The sequence below is a fragment of the Erinaceus europaeus genome, chromosome 5 (genome assembly GCF_950295315.1).
Source record: "Erinaceus europaeus chromosome 5, mEriEur2.1, whole genome shotgun sequence".
In the NCBI taxonomy this organism is placed as follows: Eukaryota; Metazoa; Chordata; class Mammalia; order Eulipotyphla; family Erinaceidae; genus Erinaceus; species Erinaceus europaeus.
This window is the reverse complement of record NC_080166.1, coordinates 28,060,728-28,082,637: the sequence shown is the minus strand read 5'-3', so window position 1 is coordinate 28,082,637 and position 21,910 is coordinate 28,060,728. Positions and strand designations below refer to the sequence as shown.

The window sequence follows — 21,910 nt, the reverse complement described above, 5'->3', positions numbered from 1 at the left end:
TTTTTGATCTATAAAATAAAAATGAATAAAAATTATTTTAAATACTCATTTTATGTATGTAGAACTTTATGCAAGCAGCTTGCACAAATATATTGATAGACCTTGATCTCCTTTTATCTTTCCTCTGAGTTTAGTTGCATGACTTTAAAAATATAATCTATGGGAGTCGGGTGGTAGCACAGAAAGTTAAGCGCATGTGACACAAAGCTCAAGGGCGAGAGTAAGAATCCGGTTTGAGCCCCTGACTCCCCACCTGCAGGGGAGTCACTTCACATGTGGTGAAGCAGGTCTGCAGGTGTCTATCTTTCTCTCCCTCTCTCTGTCTTGCCCTCCTCTTTCCATTTCTCTCTTCCCTATCTAATAACAACAACATCAATAACAACAACAATAAAAAACAACAAGGGCAACAAAAGCGAAAATAAATAAATATTTTAAAAATAAAAAACAATATAATCTATATATCCACAGTGGGATCATTCATTTTATTAAAGCAACACACTGTGAAATATGTTTCTAAATCACAATAAATCATAATGTCTGTAAAGTTATATTCATGTATCCCAAACAGTAAGCCAAAACAATGTTTTACTAAGTGAATTGAATACTTATAAGGTAATAACTACGAAACTTCATTCAACAAGATTTAATGGCAACCAATCAATGAGTCAGTCATTAATTTTGAAATTGTCTCCCGTTATGTTTGCTATGATACTAATATTTCTTATTTTCCTTTACTTCAGAATTTAGATTTTGAAAGCAAAATGCTGTACACTTTAAGGGTGGATGCGAGTAACACTCACCCTGATGCACGATTTCGACACTTGGGACCTTTCAAAGACACGGCTGTGGTCAAAATATCTGTAGAAGATGTAGATGAGCCCCCTGTGTTTAGTAAAAGGTACTACTTGATAGAAGTAGATGAAGATGTCAAAGAGGGCAGCATCATTGGTCAGGTGACCGCATATGATCCAGATGCCATGAGCAACTTAATAAAGTAAGTATTTTTCTGACAAAAATAAATGTCTGCAGAATATAATATTCTCGCTGTTTATAAGTTTTTGGACATAAACATAAACAGTGATGGCCAAATATAGGACCAATATCAAACACTTGTATTACACTAGCTGTCTTCTAAGTGCTGCCTCCATATTATTTCACTGGGCTTCTGTCACTTTACAAATAATTCCTCTTATAACTTCTGGAAAAATTTGGACTAAGGCATTGAGCATTTTTTAATTTCTTTATTGGGGGACTAATAGTTTACATACAACAGTGAAATACAGTGGTTTATACATGCATAAAATTTCCCAGTTTTCCACATAACAATTCAACCCACACTAGGTCCTCTGCCAACATGTTCCAGGACCTGAACCCTTCCCCCACCGCAGATTCTTCTACCAACTCCAGTCCAAGTTTTGCTTTGTGTTTTCCCTTCTGATCTTGTTTTTTAACTTCTGTGTATTAGTGAGATCATTCCATATCCAGCCTTTTGTTTCTGATTGGTCTCACTTAACATGATTTCTTCAGGCTCCCTCCAAGATGGGCTGAAAAAGGTGAATGAATTAAGAAGTGATTAGCCGGTGACAAAACTGGCTTTTATGATTAGTCTGGTTCCGTAGTCTGTGAATTTTTAAAACCATTTCATAGTATTCTGCATTTTATCGTGCTTCCTGTTGTTGAGGGATTATTGAGCTATGCCTTAGTGGTAAGATGTTGTGACAACACACAACTTGAAGAGGGATGGAATAGTTCAGCTCAAATCTAGCCAGATTTGTAAGCCAAATAGTCTATAATTTTAATTACTTAACTGTTTATATTATTCATGCCTTATTGGTACTCTGAGGTAAGACATAGGACCCCACTTGAGGTGGCTGTGGGTGGGAGAGAAGATTCACAATAGTGAAGCAGTGCTGCAGGTGTCTCTCTCCTATCTATTTCCCCCTTTCCTCTCATTTTCTCATTGTCTCTACACAAAATAAATAAATACAGCAACAACAAAATCTGTCCTTATGACATTTAATTTGTTTGCTGATTGGTATGTTACTAAAATAATTCAGAATTACTTATTTATATAATTTGTAACATACTCAGAGCTTACATTAGGTTGATGTACTTGATTAGCTTAAAGTTGATCTGAATATAATTCACTCTACTTCCTGCTTTATACGAAAATTCTCAGTAAATGATGTATATTTTTGAACATAAAAAAACAAACAGGGAGTCAGGCAGTAGCGCAGAGGGTTAAGCGCAGGTGACGCAAAGCGCAAGGACTGTCGTAAGGATCCCAGTTAGAGACCCCGGCACCCCACCTGCAGGGGAGTCCCTTCACAGGCGGTGAAGCAGATCTGCAGGTGTCTATCTTTCTCTCCCCCTCTCTCCATTTCTCTCTGTCCTATCCCACAATGACATCAATGAGAACAACAATAATAACTACAACAATAAAACAACAAGGGCAACAAAAGTGAATAAATATTTAAAAAAAATGGATAGCTCTCTTTTTTCTCTCTGCCTCTTGTGAAATAGTAAAAACAGGCAAAATTTTAAAGATGCAGAAAGGGAGGTGACAGTATGCAGAACATATGCCTTGCACGATGACTTCCAGAGTTTAATCTCTCTCTCTCTCTCTGTCTCTGTCTCTCTCTCCCTCTCCTATTTTTATAAAATGAAAAAAAAGTTAATGTTTTAAAACCAGAGACAAATCTGTGGTATTTTCCTAAATGAAGCAAGGTAAACTGAGAAAGACAAACACAGTATGATTTCAAACACACTTAGTACAAAGAGAAAAAATGAAAATAAATAAGATAAAAATAAACTCTTAGATAATAAATAGAATTGTGGTAGGGGGTTGGGTAGTGGTACATCTGGTTTAGCGCACATAGTGTTAAGTGCAAGGAAAAGAACAAGGATCTGGGTTTGAGCCCCACGCTCTCCACCTGCATGGGGAAACTTCACAAGTGGCAAAGCAGGTCTGTCTCTCTCTCCTTCTTTAACCCACCCCTACCTCTTCTCTCAATTTCTCTTTGTTCTGTCCAATGAAATGGGAAAAAATGGCCATCAGGAACTGTAAATTTGTAGTGCCAGCCCTGAGCCCCCCAGCGATAAATCTGGAGCATAAACAAACAAACAAACAAACAAATCTAATTGTGGTTGTCATAAGGAAATGTGGAAAGTCATAAATTTATAAATCAGAACAAATCGGTGACACGTGTCTATTTTCTGTGACGAATGACTGAAAACTCTATAATGCTATCATGAAATTATACTTCAATACACATTATTATTTTTTTAAAAAATAACATGAGCTATAGTAATACCAAGACTGGTTATAAGTATATTTTAACTCACAGTTTTTATTAACATGCATGAAACATAATTTTTTAAAATTTTTTTATTTATAAAAAGGAAACATTGACAAACCATAGGATAAGAGGGGTACAACTTCGCACAATTTCCACCACCAGATCACCATATCCCATCCCCTCCCCTGATAGTTTTCCTATTCTTTAACCCTCTGGGAGTATGGACCCAAGGTCATTATGGGATACAGAAGGTGTAATTGATTCCCCTCTGAACATGGGTGTTGACAGGTCAATCCAGAAACATAATTTTAAATGTTAATATTGGGCCTGGAAATCAGCTCAGTAGGTGAAGCATATGCTTTATCCTGGAAGGAAACCAAGGTTATATCCTAGCAAACACGAGGAGGATGGACCTCTCCAAAGAAACTATATAAATGGTGAAGCAGTGGTTTGGGTTTCTGCTTTCTCCCTCTCCTTGATCCCCCCCCCCTTTCTTTCTAAAAAATGGACCCTGGAGGCAACACAATGGACTTACCAGAACACTGCTCAACTCTGGCTGGTTTATGGTGGTAAGGTGGATTGAACCTGAGACTTTGGTGCCTCAGGCATGAGAGTCTATTTGCATAACCATTAGCTATCTGTCCCTACCCAAAATATCCTCACTGTACTAGTCAAAACTATTAGCATGAAATAAAGAAGTTCTTTTGTTTTCCAGTGGTGTTTTTAATAATTATCCACATGATTATATCCAAAGTGTTATGCATTTATATTTGATTAGAACTGTATATGGCTTATTCATTTGGATAGCTTTGTGTTTATTCATGTGTTAAAATATGTTCATGTCTGAAATACAGAAACAGGAGCACTTTTATCAACTGCTTAATCTTCAAGGTTTATCAGTACATTAACACTCCTTTCTACACAGATGTTTTCATATTATCAGCAAAGCAAATAATGTACCACAGAATTTATGTTCTGTTCCTCCAACTATGACGTCAAAATTCTCAATAAAAAAGCAGCCGAAGAGTAGTGCTACCCAAACTCACTTTAAAAAGTTATTCATGTATCTGACATGTCATCCAGTCTCATCTTTGCTAGTTACTCAAGAAATTAAAGCCTAAAACTATACAAGTCCTAATACAAAGATATTTGTACATGCACTCGTATACCAGTATATAAAAAGATATTGCAATATCTAAGCATTTGAGGCAATTTGAAATATAAACCTGCATGTAAATATAAGAAAAGTGTAGTGTTTGCACTCAATAGCATTATTCAGCAACTAGAAGGGTGGTGTGTGTGTGTTTGTAAAAGTAACTCCATTTCTCTACTCAATTATGATGTTGAATACTTTTCAATACATTCCTATGCCACTTGTAATTTTCTCTGATAAATTGCATATTCAAATACACACAAAATTTGACTTTTGTTATTTGTTCTATCATTAGTTATTGATATATGCTGGAAACAAGTACTAAATAAACATTCTCTTCATGCAAATGACTTGTATTCCCATCCCTTTAAAATTAGTTTCAAAAAGTGAAATATTTCTATGAAATTGTACTTTGAAATGGCTAACTTTTATATTTATTCCCATTTGTTACCCATGCTGTTTTTGTTGTTGTTGTTGTTGTTGATGTCGTTGTTGGATAGGACAGATAGAAATGGAGAGAGGAGGGAAAGACAGAGAAGGGGAGAGAAAGATAGACACCTGCAGACCTGCTTCACCACCTGTGAAGCGACTTCCCTGAAGGTGGGGAGATGGGGGCTCAAACCGGGATCCTTGCTCTGGTCCTTGCACTTTGCCCTCATGTGTGCCTGACCAGCTGTGCTACTGCCCAGCCCCCTTTTCTTTTGTTTTAATGTATCACATCCAGTCCATGCACTCCTTTGGAATTTCCCTTTCTGTCCTTTTTATTTTATTTATTTATTTATTTGTTTCATTTTATTTATTGTGGATAGAGACAGAGAGACATTAAGAGGGAAAGGGAAATAGAAAAGGAAAGAGAGACACCTGCTATACTGCTTTACCACATATGAAGCTTCCCTCCCACCTCCCCACCCTTCCACTACACCCTGCCACTCCCCCACCCTACCCCCGGCTAATGGGAACGAGAGACTTGAACCTTATGCATTGTAATGTGTGCACTAAACTAGATGTGTCACCACCCCGGCCCCTGTCCTTACTTATGAAGTTCCACTTATGAGTGAGATTACCTGACATTTGGCATTCTCATTTTTTGCCTCATCTCACGTAAGATGAGTCCCACATGCCCCAACCTAGATGAAACAAAGGAGAAGACTTCATTTTACCAGCTTAGTATTCCATTGCATATGTATACTGCAGTGTTCTTAGCCACTAACCTACTGTTGGACATCTGGCCTGCCTCCCAGTTTGGGCTATTACAAATTGTGCTTCTGTAAACCTAGGTATACATAACTCTCTTTGTATAGGTATCTTTGTTTCCTTTACATATATCCTCTAGACAGTAATTGACTGGTCATAGGATAAATCCATTTCCAGTGTTTCAGTGAGTTTTCAGACTGTCTTCCTGATGGCTGGTTTAATTTACAGTATAAGTAAATTTTAGTGATAAGAATTTCCTTCTTAGTGTAGTTTTAGATATACCTTAACATAATTTGATATTTATATAATACTTCTTTGTTGTTACTCCCTTCAAAGTACATATGTTGATATATATTTTTATCAGCTATATTTCTCTATAGTTTGCATGCCTATGTTTCTCTTAAAAAAATTATTATTTTATTACACAATCTATCATCCTGTCTCCTTTAATTAAAATGCTTATTTGGGAAACAAGAACAGTAATCAGACAGGAACTAATCCCCAGTGAAGCCCTAGCGGGACTACATAAGTGGAAAAATAGCTCACTTGAATAGTGTGCTGTTTTGCTATGTTCAAAACCCAGACTTAAGTCTTGTCCACACAGCTCTGAAGGAGGCTTGGGGGCTGTGGTATCATTCACTCTCTCTATCTCCCTGCCTCTTGTCTCTATAGAAAGAAGGAGAGAGAAAGAGAGTTCTAGGGAGATAGCATAATGGCTATGCAAAAGACTTTCCTGCCTGGGGTTCTGAGGTCCTTGGCTCAAACTCCAGTACCTAGACTAGCTAAGCAATGCTCTTGTATTTATCTTTCTTTCTTTTTGGTCTCCAGAGTTATCACTGGGGCTCAGTGCCTGCACTACGAATCCACTGTTCCCATGTCCAGTTTTTTTTTTTTTTCTTTTCTAATAAAACAGAGAGAAATTGAGAGGGGAGAGGAATATAGAGGAGAAGGAAATATACACCTGCGGACCTGCTTCACCCCTTGTGAAATGACTCCCCATGCAGGTGGGGTGCCAGGGGTTCCATACGGATTCCTTGTGCAGGTCCTTGTACTTTGTACTAAGTACACTTAACCTGGTGCGCAACCATCTGGGCCTCTGGTCTTTCTGTGTCTCTCTATACCTCTATCAGTAAATAATAAATTATAGATATGAAAGAATGAGAGAGGGTGGGAGGAAGGGGGGAAGGAAGGAGAAAAAGTTGGTTGATAAATATTTAAGGCATTTATTTCTTAGAAATAATATATTTTTAAGTGGTCTGGAAGGTGGTTCACTGGGTAGGGCATTGGACTCTCAAGTGTGAGGTCGGGAGTTCAATTACTGGCAGCACATATACCAGAGTGATGTCTGGTTCTTTCTCTCTCTCTCCTATTATTCCTCATGAGTAAAGAAATACAATCTTTAACAAAAAATAATAATGATATATTTTTAAGATATGACAGTAGTTTTACCTTTAAAAAAAATCTCAAGGATTGTTGCAAAAAGAAGAAACAAGTTAAAAGGACTAAATAGTCTCAAATTATCAGTGTATCATTGAACTTATATTGCCAGATCAAATCAAGCAACATTTAAAACCAGTTCAGAAAATATAAAGTATAGCGTGATTTTTTTGCTAGCATATAAGGCATTGAAAAAATGTTTTTCTTATTTTTATTTATTTTTATTTTTAAATACAATGTGAGAAGTCAACAACAGTTCAAGAAGATAATGTTGCAATACATGACTTTTTTGTTTGTGCTAAGAAGTTTGAGAGAATAACTGATCCCCAGTTCAGAAAGAAAAAGAAAAAAAAAAAAAAACTGATGAACATCATGGAGAAATGTTTTCCAGGGAAATCTTGAGAAGTAATTCTTACCGACCAGTAAATCAGCTCGTCAAACATACTTCCTAAAATGCATCTGGCACTTGCAATGTGAGCTTATGATTACGATTAGCAGTTGTCAACTACGCTTCACCTCATTAGTTATCATAGATTTCCCAAGTTATAGGGCTGATTATAGCTTGTAGGTCCTGGAAAAAAAAAAACATGTCTCATCTCACACCTATTTTGTGTGTAACATATTTAAACTTCATCAAAATTTCTAAAGAAATTCTTCTTCTAAAATCAGGAAGTACAAAACAAACTCCTGGCAAGAAACATCATGCCTCAATCAATCCTTTATGACTTTGTCATAAGGTGGAATAAGTAAGTCATTTATATACCAGTGCTCCCCCAAGTTGTTGTTCTATTTTATTGCAGAGAGTAAAAATTTCTGGGGTCGGGTGTGGCACAGCGGGTTGAGTGCACATGGCTGTAGTGCAAGGACCTGCATTAAGGATCTGGGTTCAAGCCCCCAACTCCCCAACTGCAGGGGGGTGGTTCACAGGCGGTGAAGCAGGTCTGCAGGTGTCTGTATTTCTCTCCTCTTCTCTGTCTCCACTCCTCTGTCGATTTCTCTCTGTCCTATCCAACATCAACAACAATAAAACAATAACAAGGGCAACAAAATGGGAAAAATGGCCTCCAGGAGCAGTGGATTCATGTTGCAGGCACCAAGCCCCAGCAATAATCCTGGAGGCAAAAAAGAAAGAGAGTAATAAAAATAATTATTTTTGAAATTAGGCAAATCGTGTCAACAATAAAATGGGCTTATTTAACAAACATGGTAAAGGCATATTATCTTTTTGAAAGAGAATCAAGATTTCTCAGTTTAAAACACAACTAGGAAACATACTTCTGGTTAGGAGAGGATGGAGAGAAAATCAAGATTTCTTAGTTTAAAGCACAACTAGGAAACATACTTCTGGTTAGGAGAGGATGGAAAAGAAAAAGCAAAGCCATAATCATTTAACAAAAACCATACTTGGAAGAGGAATGCTACTTTTTTTTTTTTTGCCTCCAGGGTTATTTCTGGGGCTTGATGCCTACACCATGAATCCACTGCTCTTGGAGGCCTTTTTTTTTTTTCCCTTTTGTTGCCCTTGTTGTGGTTATTATTGTTGTTGTTGATGTCATTCGTTGTAGGACAGAGAGAAATGGTGAGAGGAAGGGAATAAAGAGAAGGGGGAGAGAGAGATAGACACCTGCAGACCTGCTTCACCGCTTGTGAGGCGACGCCCCTATAGGTGGGGAGCCGGGGGCTCGAACCAGGAGCCTTAGCCAGCCCTTGCGCTTTGCACCATGCGCGCTTAACCCACTGCTCTACAGCCAGACCCCGGAATGCTACCTTTGTGTACTTACTTGTTCTGGTGGCTATAATTCCATTTGCATTGTTTCATAAAGTAAATAAAAACATTGGGTTTGTTATGTGTTCCAATCTTAGTAATATTAAAGAGAAAGCAAGGAAACTAAAACTAGAGTTCACCCCTCCCACCCTCAGTTCTTGCTAATCATAGATTAGATACTTTCTCTGCAAAAGTTAACATTCAAAAATGTATAGGAATGAACTTTTTAAAAATTTTTAAGTGTTTTTATTTATTAATTTATTATTGGAAAGAGATAGAGCAAAATTGAGAAGGGAGAGATAGAAAGGGAGCCGGGTGGTAGCGCACTTGGTTGAGTACACATGTCGAAGTGTGGAAGGGTCGGGGTTGAGCCCTCAGTCCCCACCTGCAGGGGGGAAGCTTTGAGAGTGGTGAAGCAGTGCTTCAGATGGCTGTCTCTCTCCCATCTCTACTACCCCCTTCCCTCTCAATTTCTTGCTGTCTCTATCCAATAAATAAAAAAATATATAATTAAAAAAGAGAAATTGAGAAGGGAGAGATAGAGGGAGAGAGAAAAAGAGATATCTCCAGCTCTGCTTCACCATTCATGAAGTTTTTCCCCCCTGAAGGTGGGGACCAGGAGCTTGAAAATGGGTGCTTGCACACTGTAATGTGAGCACTTAACCAAGGGCGCCACCGTCTGGCCCCAGATTGAACTTTTTCTTATCTTAAAAGTTATTTTAGGGCTAGGTTGACAGCTGCACACCCAGTTAAACACACGTTACTATGCGCAAGGACCCAGGTTCCAGCCACCTCCCCACCTACGGGAGGGAAGCTTCATGAGTGGTGAAGTACCGCAAGTGTCTCTCTGTCTCTCACTATCTCTGTCTCTACCTCCCTTCTCAATTTCAGGTTCTCTATGTCCTATCAATTAAAAAAAGTAAAAAAAAACAAAAAAAAAAACAGGAAGAAATGATTACAGAGATCAGTGAATTTCCTGTGCAGGCACCACCAATTCCTTAGTGGCATTAAAAATGGCTTAGTAAGTCATTTGCTAGGATATTGATGTGTTAAGTTTTTATCAGACTGTCGTAATTAGTATAAATAGGTAGACTGTCTTGTGTTCAAATATAAAAATGGCTGATAAAAAAATATCTTTAAGCTTTGATAAATTGCCATGTATCATTTTCACTGAAGTAAATGTTTAAAAATTAACCCAGAAATTTGTAGTGTTCATTTTGGAAGTGAACTCTTCCTAAATAAGCAATATGATGGTTCTTCACGCATTCTGAACTTATAGAATAGTCTCTTTTGAGGCTCAACCTAAAAATAGTGCAGCCTGAAACTCAGACCTATTTTGATTCCACGTAAGCTTCAAGTGAGTTAGAGCTGGACTCGTGCAATGTTAGAATTGTTAGCTATATTTCAATCATAGAAACCTTCCATGCTACCTCTGGGCAAGTAACTATGGACACAAAAGGATTTCATTTCCCCCTTTGATATTCACTGTGAACAGTAGGAAGACGCTCAGCATCTATTCATTCAGCCATAAGCAGATAATGGCTAACTACTGACCTTTTCGACAATGGAGTAAAACATACACAGCTGAATACTGTGAGCAGAGTTCCACCGAACCCATAGATGTGGTTATAATCTTTACTTTCTTTCTGTTATTTTATTTTTTTTAATTCATAAGTAGAATCTGTTGTACATATATTGTGAAAGTAATATATATATTTTGATGATATATATGTTTTATATATATGTTTTATGTTCCAGTTGCATTTTTAGTACACATTGGAAGGAAACTATAAGAAGTTAGTTGTTCTCTGTCTCTCTGTCTTTGTCTCTCTCTCTCTCCATATATATATATTATTTAATGCCACCAGGGATATCACTGGGCCTCAGTACCAGAAGTAACAATCCGCCACTCCCAGAAGCCATTTTATTTCCTAATTTTTTTTTATTATTGGATAAGACAGAGAGAAATTGAGAAGGGAGATATATAGGGGAAAAGACCTGCTTCACTGCTCTTGAAGGGTCCTTACTGCAGCAGGAAGGGGAGGCTCAAACCAGGTTCCATGAGCTTGGTATTACATGCACTTAACTGAGTATGACACCGCCCAGCCTCCTATATTGATAGTCTTTTAAAAAAATTATTTATTTATTACCAGAGCACTGTTCAGCTCTCACTTATGGTGGTGCTGGGGTTTGAACCTGGGGTTTTGGAGCCTCAGACATGAAAGGCTTTTTTGCAGAACCACTATACTAACCCTCCAGCCCCAATAAATCTTTTAATTTTTTTTCCCTTTATTGGGGGATTAATGTTTTACATTTGACAGTGAATACAATGGTTTGCACATGCATACCATTTCTCAGTTTTCCACATAACAATATAACCACCACTAGGTCCTCTGTCATCCTTTTCCAGGACCTGTATTCTCCCCACCAAACCACCCCAGTCTTTAACTTTGGTGCAGTACACCAACTCCAGTTCAGGTTCTACTTGTGTTTTCTCTTCTGATTTTCTTTTTCAGCTTCTGCCTGTGAATGAGATCATCCCCTATTCATCCTTCTGTTTCTAACTTATCCCACTTAACATGATTCCTTCAAGTTCTATCCAAGATGGGCTGAACTCATTGGTGGTTCAGTGGTAGAATTCTCGCCTGCCAAGATGGGCTGAAAATGGTGAAATAACTATTTTTAATAGCTGAGTAATATTCCATTATGTATATATACCATAACTTGCTCAGCCACTCATCTGTTGTTGGACACCTGGGTTGCTTCCAGGTTTTGGCTATCACAAAGTGAGCTGCCAAGAACATATGTGTACACAGGTCTTTTTGGATGAGTGTGTTGGGTTCCTTAGGATATGCCCAGGAGAAGAATTGCAGGATCATAGGGTAGGTTGATTTCTAGCCTTCTGAGAGTTCTCCAGACTGCTCTCCACAGAGGTTGGACCAATTTACATTCCCACCAGCAGAGCAGGAGGGTTCCTTTGCCCCCATAACCTCGCTAGCATTTGTTGCTGTTACCTTTTCTGATGTCTGACATTCTCACAGGAGTGAAGTGATATCTCATTGTTATCTTTATTTGCATTTCTCTGAAAATCAAACACTTGGAGCATTCTTTTCATGTGTTTCTTGGCTTTTTGTATCTCTTCTGTGGTGAATGTTTTGTTCATATCCTCTGCCCATCATTGGATGGGATCATTTGTTTTCTTGTTGTTGAGTTTGGCAAGCTCTTTATATATTTTGGTTATTAAATTCCTGTCTGATGTATGGCATGTAAAGATTTCTCCCATTCTGTGAGGGGTCTCTTTGTTTGGATATTAATTTCTTTCATTGTGCAGAAGCATTTTAATTTGATGTAGTCCCATAGGTTTATGCTTGCCTTAGTCTTCTTTGTCATCTTCTTTCATTGAAGATGTCTGTAAAATTTATGCAGAAAAAAGTTCGGCAAATATTTTGCTCTAAGTATCTGATAGTTTCTGGTCTAACATCCAAGCCCTTGATCCACTTGGAATTCACTTTTATGTTTGGTGAAATATAGTGATTCAGTTTCAGTCTTCTGCTTTCGGGGTGTCTCTCTCCTTCTCCGGCAGGGTGTCCTCCAGGGGAAAGGCAACGGGCTGGTTCTTTCTCGCTCACGACAGGGGTGACACGAAGTAAAAGACACCAGGGGACTCTTAGCATGAATCTAGAATCTGAGTCCTTAGAGTCCCAGAATCCTAGAGTCCGTTTATTGGCAAAGTGGACATGAGTTAAATAGAAAAGCAATGGAGGTAATTATTGTTGCAATATGACAGAAATTACAGGTTTCTTAACAGTCAGCATGCCCCTAAGGTAGGGGGTTGGTATGACAGGAATTGATGAGATACAAGACAATTATTTTCCATAACACAAGCAACTTAATTATCCAAAGGTATTTGAGAGAAGCATAGGGGTTAAACCCGTAGGGTGAGACAGAGAGAAGATGAATATCAAAAGGCCATATAGTTTGGAATCTCTCTTGTCTGGGGTCTAAGGTGTGTGATGAAGTGTGTGATAAGGTGTGTTCTTCTGTGATCAGAAGGTGACTTTGAATGAGTGAATCTGTGGCCATGTGGCCTGCAGTTAATGGAGGGAAGTACTGGGGTATCTGTGGGCCTGAGAGTCAAGAAGGAAATAACCAAGTCTGAGTTTCCCCCCTTATGCTCACCTCGGTTGAGAGAGACTTACCAAGAGGTTATCTTCTCAGACCTCCATCCAAAGATGGGGGTGGCTCTCCCTAAGCTCTATCAGGCTCACACATGTTCCCAACATTCTGCATGTTTCAACACATTTTTTCCAACGCCATTTGTTGAAGAGACTACCCTTCCCCCATTCAATAGTCTGGGCACCTTTGTCAAAGATTAGATGTCCATAGGTGTGGGGGTTTACTTTTGGGGTCTCAATTCTATTCCATTGGTCAGTGTGTCTACTCTTGTTTCAGTAGCAAGCAATTTTCATTACAGTGCCCCTTTAGAACAATTTGAGCTCTGGGAGCATGAGGCCTCCAGTTCTGTTCTTTATTCTCAAGTTTGTTTTGGCAGTTCTAGATCTTTTCTGGTTCCAGATAAACATTTGTATCATTTGTTCTATTCTCATAAAAAATGTGGTTGAGATCTTAATGAGGATAGCATTAAATTTGTATATGGCTCCAGGTAGTATATCCATTTTTTTATGTATAAAAAGGAAACATTGACAAACCCATGGGATAAGAGGAGTTCAACTCCACACAATTCCCACCACCAGAACTCCGTATCCAATCCCCTTCCCTGATAGCTTTCCTATTCTTTAACCCTCTAGGTTTATGGACCCAAGGTCATTGAGGGATTCAGAAGGTGGAAGGTCTGGATTCTGTGATTGCTTCCCCGATGAACATGGGCATTGACAGGTCAATCCATACTCCTGGCCTGCCTCTCTCTTTCCCTAGTAGGGTAGGGCTTTGGGGAAGCAGAGCTCTAGGACACATTGATGGGGTTGTCTGTCCAGGAATGTCTGGTCAGCATCATGCTAGCATCAGGAACCTCTGTGGCTGAAAATAGAGTTAATGTACAAAGCCAAACAAATTGTTGACCAATCATGGACCTAAAGGCTGGAATAGTGTAGATAAAGAGTTGAAGGGGGGGGGCATCCTCCATTTTGTAGATGACTAGTATGCATATTTTAGTTAAATTCCAAAGGGCCTGTGGCTATAATAGTTTTTTTCTTTTTTTTTTTCTTTTTTTTTTTTGTTGTTGTTGTTTTTTCCTGAGCCTGAAATCTGATATGCCAGTGGATCCAAGTTATTGTCTGGGGAGATGATATCATGGCTGGAAAAAGGAACCGAAAGCTGCATCAGGGAAGAGAGTAGCTCCCTAATATAGGAAAGGGGTATAAATATTGTTGACTGTAAATCCCATTGATTTGATTTGGTCTAGGGTCCATATTCAGCTTAGGAGCCTATGTGACCTTTGCATCCTTGTAGATCTGAGCTCACATTCTGTGATCATGAATAAGAACACTCCAAGCTGCCCCAGTTTCAGGACTCATCTTCCTCAGGTGTAGCATAGAGTATGTTGTCCATCCTCCCTTCGGAGGATGGAATATTCTCTACCGTTGTTGAACCAAGTTGAGGGCAAGGTCCTATGGGGGGCCAACAAAGTGGTCTAACACCCAACCCAAAAGATATGTGTACGCCTATGTTCATAGCAGCACAATTTGTAATGGCTAAAACCTGGAAGCAACCCAGATAGAGACAACATTGAGATACCACCTCACCCCTGTGAGAATGGTATACATCGAAAAGGACAGCAGCAAACCCAAATAGAACCTGAAATGTAATTGGCATATCGCACCAAAGTAAAAGACTCTGAGGTGGGTGGGTGGGTGGGGAGAATACAGATCCATAAAGGATGATAAATGACATAGTGGGGGTTGTATTGTTAAATGGGAAACTGGGGAATGTTATGCATGTACAAACTATTGTATTTACTGTTGAATGTAAAACATTAATTCCCCAATAAAGAAATAAATTAAAAAAAAGAAAAGGACAGCAGCAACAAATGCTGGGGAGGCTGTGGGGACAGAGGAACTTCTACACTGCTGGTGGGAATATAAAATGGTGCAAGTTCAAGCCCCTCATCCCCACCTGTAGGGGGAAAGCTTTACAAGTGGTGAAGCAGGAGTGCAGGTGTCTCTCCCTTCCCCCTCGCAACAGTTCTGTCTTTATTCAATAATAAAGAAACATCTTTTAAAAATAACCTACATTTTAGGTCCTGTATTATTGTTTAAAACCTGACACACATGACGTATACTTGTATGTATATACATAAGATAATCTCCCAAGATATTTTATCATGAAATTTAAACTATTCACAGATACAGTGATTCGAGAGTTGACATACTGTTTTCTTTCTTTCTTTCTCTCTTTCTTTTTTAGATTTTATTTATTTATGAGAAATATAGGAGGAAAGAGAGAACCAGACATCACCTGGTATATGTGCTGCCAGTGATTGAACTTGGGACCTCATACTTCAGAGTCCAAAAGCTTTATCACTGCGCCATCTCCCGGACCACTGACATACTGATTTCTTTTGGGGGGTCAAGAAGAGGAGTTATAATTATTTTCCAGCAATAAAATGATAAAGCTTTTAGTGACACTGTCTATATTTAGACTGCTGAGAGTCAGTGTAATATGTAATTTCATTGTTATGTATCTATTTAATAATCTTATTACATATAAATACTTAACATGTATTTTATATGATTTCATGTATATATATAACATTATGTGTCTTACATATGTCTTTTCATATAGTAGTTATTAATATTCTTTTATCTCAGAATCCTCCGCTCAAAAGAAAAATCGTCCTAGTACAATGACCATATATCATATGATTTTTTAAAATCTCCAGATTCCTTTTTATAAAATGATATAATCATCATTATTGGGAAAGGGTGGTCATACTACAGTTTTCATAGTAGTGAGTCTGCTGTACAGACCTTTTGAAGGGCCACAGAGCAGTGACTGAACTGAAGTGAAGTTCAGAAAATAACAAACTATGTATTTTTTACCTATTCAGATACTGAGAAAAAAAAAATGTTTTTTGTCCTTTACTAAAGATCATCCACTTGTTGAAAAGTCATAAAATATAAAGTCGGGCAGGAGCACAGCGCATGGCACAAAGTGCAAGGACCTACTTAAAGATCCGGGTTGGATCCCCGGGCTTCCCACCTGCAGGGGAGTCGCTTCACAGGCCATGAAACAGGTCTGCAGGTGTCTGTCTTTCTCTCCCGCTCTCTGTCTTCCCCTACTCTCTGTATTTCTTTCTGTCCTATCCAACCACAACGATATCAAAAACAACAACAGTAATAACTACAACAATAAAACAAGGACAAAAAAGGGAATACATAATAAATATTTTAAAAATTTAGATAAATGTATTTTTATTCCAGACTGTTAAAATTGTTAAGATATCACAATGCTTACAGCCTCCATATATGGGGACAAGTAGTGGTAGCACAGTGGGTTAAGTACACATGGTGCGAAGCCCAATACCATGGTTAGGTACCCTGGCTCCCTACCTGCAGGGGAGGTCGCTTCACAAGCAGTGAAACAGGTTTGCAGGTGTCTACCTTTCCCTCCTCCCCTCCCCTCTGTCTTCCTCTCCTCTCTTGATTTTTCTCTGTCCTATGCAATAATACAACAATAATAACAACAATGGTAAACAACAAGGGCAATAAAAGGGAAAAATGTCCTCCAGGAGCTGTGGATTTGTATTATAGGCACTGAAGCCCAACAAGAACCCTAGAGGAACAACAACAAAAAAAACCCTACATATATTTCATTAAAATTATTTAGTTGGAATCTTTGCCAGTTAATATATTGTAGATTCTTCATAGGAGTAGGAATTATCAGATTCATCAAATTCAATATACCACATGCCTTTAAGGAGGTACCTAGGGAAATGAAAACACCACAGACTGAGTGGCCTCTGATCGGTCTGCTGTATTTTTTTCTTTTTTTCTATTCTTCTCTCCAGATTAGTCTACAACCTTGCTATAAAACACCATATACATGGCCCTTCAACCTAGGTTTGGCCTAAGAATTTGTCAGAAATTCAGAATCCCTACTCCTAGACTATCTACTGAGTCCATATCATCATCTCTTTTAAAAGAGATCTTTATGGTGGTTCATATGGACACTAATGAGTGGGAAATACTTGTCCTTTTTGACTCAGTTAAGCACTCATGAGTAGAAATGTCAAGTATATAAGGATATTAAGTATCCCAGTTTAACATGAACGAGTATAACTAAGTGATTTTCATACAAATTAGCCATTTTAAACATCTCTTTGGGGGTATGTACATATCTTCTATTGATATCATAGTACAAACTAAGGTACTTGAGTTTTTCTATCAGTTTTAATATCCTAGAGTGTTGTAGTTCAGAAGCCTGATGTGAGTCTCATTGAAATAAAAGTCAAGGTATTGCTTCACTCCCCCATTGGAGGAAGTTCCACTGTAGTGCCATTGGTATCCTTATCCTTACCTCTGTCTCTATATGAAAAGTGTGCAGAATGGTGAAACCCTGGTGACAATAGTAACAAAAAAGTAAAGGTATTAATATGAATAGGGTTGCATTAATATTAGGGATCCTAGGAGAGAATAATTTGCTTGCAAATTTGACATTTTTACAGAGGTTGGTTCCTAGTCATTGTAAGATTGAAATTCTTGTTCTGTCACTGTGAGTTTAAGATTTATGTCCATTTATAGATTGACTCCATTCTGTACTTTGTAGTCCTCCTCTGTATTGAAAACTCCCTCTTACATTTCAAATATGTCCTCTTTTTCCTTCTATTTCATTTCTCTAGACCACCTTTTTTATTTTCACTTTCCACTTCTAAGAGTTCATTATGATTGAGTCACATCCACCTAAACACAAACATAAACATTCCATCTTAATGTCTTGAGAAATAACGACAGAAAGAGGAAACACAAATTACAACTTGGACTGGGTGTTATACACAGATGATTTTGGATGTGTGTGTTTGGTTCCTTAGGATACATTCCCAGGAAAGGAGTTTTAGAGTCGGAGGGTACATCCATTTCTAGCCTTCTGAACTGTTCTCCAGATTGCTCACCACAGGGGTTGGACCAATTTACATTCCTACCAGCAATGCAGGAGGGTTCCTTTGCCCCCACAACCTCTCCAGCATTTCTGATATATAACAATCTCACAGAGATGAAGTGATATATCACTATTGTCTTTATTTGTATTTCTCTAACAATCAGTGACTTGGAACTTTTTTTGTATGTTTTTTAGATTTTTGGATCTCTGGTGAATGTTCTATTTATATCCTCTTCCCATTTTTGGATGGGGTCTTTTTTTGTTGTTGTTGCTAAGTTTGGTGAGCTCTTCATATATTTTGGCTATTAGCCTTTTGTCTAGTGTATGCGTGTAAAAATCTTCTCCCACTCTGTAAGGAATCTCTTTGTTTGGGTGATGGCTTCTTTTGCTGTGCAAAACCTTTTCATTTGACATAGTCACGTTTTTGTTGTTTGTTTCTGTCTTTCCTGCAACTGGATTTATGTCATCAAAGATATCTATAAAATTTAGATGGAAAATAATTCTGCTAATATTTTCCTCTAAGTATTTGATAGTTTCTAGTCTAACAAACAAATCCTTGACACATTTGGGATTTACCTTTGTGTGTGGTGAAATGTGGTTGCTTTATTCTTTTGCATGTTTCAACCCAATTTTCCCAACAGCATTTATTGAAGATAATCTCTTTGCTCCATTTAATATCTTAAGCCTCCTTTTAGTGGAGGTGGGAGTGATTCGAATATAGATAATCCTTTCAAGGAGGCAATTTGACAATAAGAAATTGAACCAATGTCTACAGTGTCATCTTCCATGAGCTGCCTTATCAAAAAGTGTTTTGGGACACAATGCAATATGCGACTTCATTTTTATTTGACAAAGGTTGGAGGGATAGATTGCAGGGTGGTTTTTTATTCAGTTGAGATAATGATCGGATATAGAAATTTTTAATAACAATGCATTTTGTAGCATCCTTTTTATGTTCCATTATGCTCCTAAGGACTCTATTGGTATATTCTTGTTGTTGTTTCCAACAGAATTTAATTTGCCCGATGTGAGTAATTCTACCAACTTCAGTGTCTTAAAATGTTTAAATAGGTCCATGATAGGATAATTAAATCAAATGACAATTAAAAACTCTCTTAAAGAGAGACAGGTTGAGAGTATGGATCGACCTGTCAACACCCACGTTCAGCAGGGAAGCAATTACAGAAGCCAGACCGTCCACCTTCTGCACCCCATAATGACCCTGGGTCCATACTCCTAGAGGGTTAAAGAATAGGAAAGCTATCAGGGGAAGGGATGGGATACGGAGGACTGGTGGTGGGAATTGTGTGAAGTTGTACCCCTCTTTTCCTATGGTTTTGTCAATGTTTCCTTTTTCTAAATAAAAAAAAAAATTAAAAACTCTCTTAAAAGCTGCTGCATGAATTCCTGAGAACAATGACTCCTATGTACACATAATCATTAGATACAGATAAATATATCAAATGGTCTAAATAGTGAAAAATTTAAATACAAATTCAGAAGAAATGTCTGCATTGTGCCAGCCATGCTTTATTGTTTTTAATTTTATGAAAGTGCTTATCATTTTTTATCAGATTACTGTTTGAATTGCCTGTGCCTTTAGTAAATAATAGGTGAATTAGTTACCTTAAAAACTATACCTAGACTTATGAGCCTTTGTTCTATTAGATATTCTGTTGATCGGCATACTGACATGGACCGGATTTTTAGTATCCATTCGGAAAATGGTTCTATTTACACTTTGAAGCCTCTTGACCGAGAATCCTCTCCTTGGCACAATATCACCATTACAGCCACAGAAATAAGTAAGTTGGAAATAGATCCATCTGAACACATTATTGCCTACCAACATCAGAGATAAATGCAAGATTCTTTCCCTCCAGTGGCACGATTTTATCATTAGCCAGCTCTGAGGGAATGTCTTTTGAGTGAATTGGATCTCAAAGTTATTTTAATGATTATCAAGTATTCATTTATTTTAAATTCTGGTCTTATACCTTCTTGTAGGATAGAGATACAATCAAAGCCCATATATAGCTAATCAGTCGAAGAAAGTTATCTCTTAGGAGTACTATTTCATTCTTAGTCAGTCTCTTCATTGTGCTTTCCATCTGGACTATGTATGAAAGCTGAGATACTCATCAGCAATCCAGCCAACAAAGTGAATACCACAGAAATGATCTGTTGCTAAGTTACAAATGGGGTGAATGGTATCACTGCTTCTCTGTAAATGAGACTGAAATCTTACACATGTTCTCATTGCAGATAACTCAAAACAAAGTAGTCACATCCCTGTCTTCATCAGGATACTAGATATAAATGACCATGCTCCGGAATTTGCCATGTACTATGAAACATTTGTTTGTGAAAATGCAAAACCTGGGCAGGTAAACAAAATTATTATAAGGTTGTCTTTCTCCTTTTCACAAAGATAGATAACACCGCAGTTAATTTATTAGCACAACTGACTTTCATGCCAAATATTGTCAGTCTACCCTGTCACCTGTTTACTATGCTCCCTTACCAAAAACTCATAGGAATCTTAAGACACTGTGTTTGCATTTTTTCCTTTAATGTTGAACACGCGCAATAACAGGAAAATTACTGTTTGATTTATAAACCAGGTCTGTAGTGAATATCGAATCCATAAAAGTGCCTACCCGCATTAGTAGGCATTTTGAGTTATATTCATGAATTTAATAGAAATATATTATTATAGAAAAACTATGAAATGATACCTTATATTGATAATAAATGGAAACGATAATAGTTTTGTGCACTGCATTTGGCAACTTTAATTTATTCTTTTTTTTCTTTTTGTCATCAGGGTTATGGTTGGGGCCCACTGCCTGCATGATAGCTCCACTGGTCCTGGTGGCTATTTATTTATTTATTTATTTATTTATTTATTTATTTATTTATTTTTATATGGACAGAGAGAAATTAAGAGGGAAAGTAACAAGAAATAAATAAAGAGAGACACCTGCAGCAAGGCTTCACTGTTAGTGAAGCTTCTCCTCTGCAGGTGGGGGTTAGAGGTGCTGAACTTGGGTCCTTGCATGTGGTAATGAATGAACTCTACTGGGTACTCTATCACTTTACCTTACTGTTAGCCATTTTTATGTCAGTCAGTCAAGTCATTTTTATTATTAAGATAAGTTATATTTCCTGTGATTTTTCAACTGTAATATTGAAACAAGTTTTATTTATATAGAAGTTACAAAGCCCCATCATAGATTACATTTCTAAAATAACTTCTTAGTTTAGGCATACACATTTTAAGAAACTACTTTGTAAATATATTTTTAAAGATATTCTAAAGTAATTTGAATCGATATAGGATATGATCACTTTTATCAATATCATAGCATTTTGCAATGATAGTAGCTACACAAATTACACTGAAGGTTATGTTAAGCTTTTATTCAGCCATCTTTTTCAAAATATTTATTTATTTATCCCCTTTTGTTGCCTTGTTGTTTTATTGATGCAGTTATTATTGTTGTTGTTATTGATGTCGTTGTGTTTGATAGGACAGAGAGAAATGGAGAGAGGAGGGGAAGACAGAGAGGGGGAGAGAAAGACAGACACCTGCAGACATGCTTCACTGCTGGAACCAAGATCCTTACGCGTGTTCTTAACCCGCTGCGCTACCACCCAGCTTCCCTCTGCCATCTTTTTAAGAGGGAAAAGTAGGTATATGTTAAGAAGCATCCATATTTTCATCTTTTAAAATAAAACAAAGTGAAATATAGTCTCCCTTCCATTCCAACAGAGATTGTAACTGACTGAATGTCTTTTCCCCACCCCTAGCACAAATTCATGAACCTTACCCTTAGTGTCGGAGATGGAGTTTTGTGCAGAATTCAAGTTACAAAAGATTGTAAGAATGACACTCTGGTTTTGTTCTTATTGTTCTTGTTATCAAGCTCCAAGCCAATTTTTTTT

General features: G+C 37.7%; 1 protein-coding gene across 3 annotated transcripts in view; it reads left to right on the top strand.

Annotated features, from left to right (window-relative positions):
* CDH9 (cadherin 9) overlaps nucleotides 1-21,910 on the top strand; it is a 204,267-nt gene that overhangs the window by 164,138 nt on the left and 18,219 nt on the right. For all 3 annotated transcript variants that reach the window (XR_009549938.1, XM_060191187.1, XM_007530774.3), the window contains 3 exons: nucleotides 741-994; nucleotides 19,631-19,767; nucleotides 20,228-20,349. Coding sequence is in view for 2 of the 3 variants with exons in the window: in XM_060191187.1 (XP_060047170.1) it covers nucleotides 741-994; nucleotides 19,631-19,767; nucleotides 20,228-20,349 (513 nt within the window). In the remaining variant the exon portion in view is untranslated. The remainder of the gene's footprint in view (nucleotides 1-740; nucleotides 995-19,630; nucleotides 19,768-20,227; nucleotides 20,350-21,910) is intronic.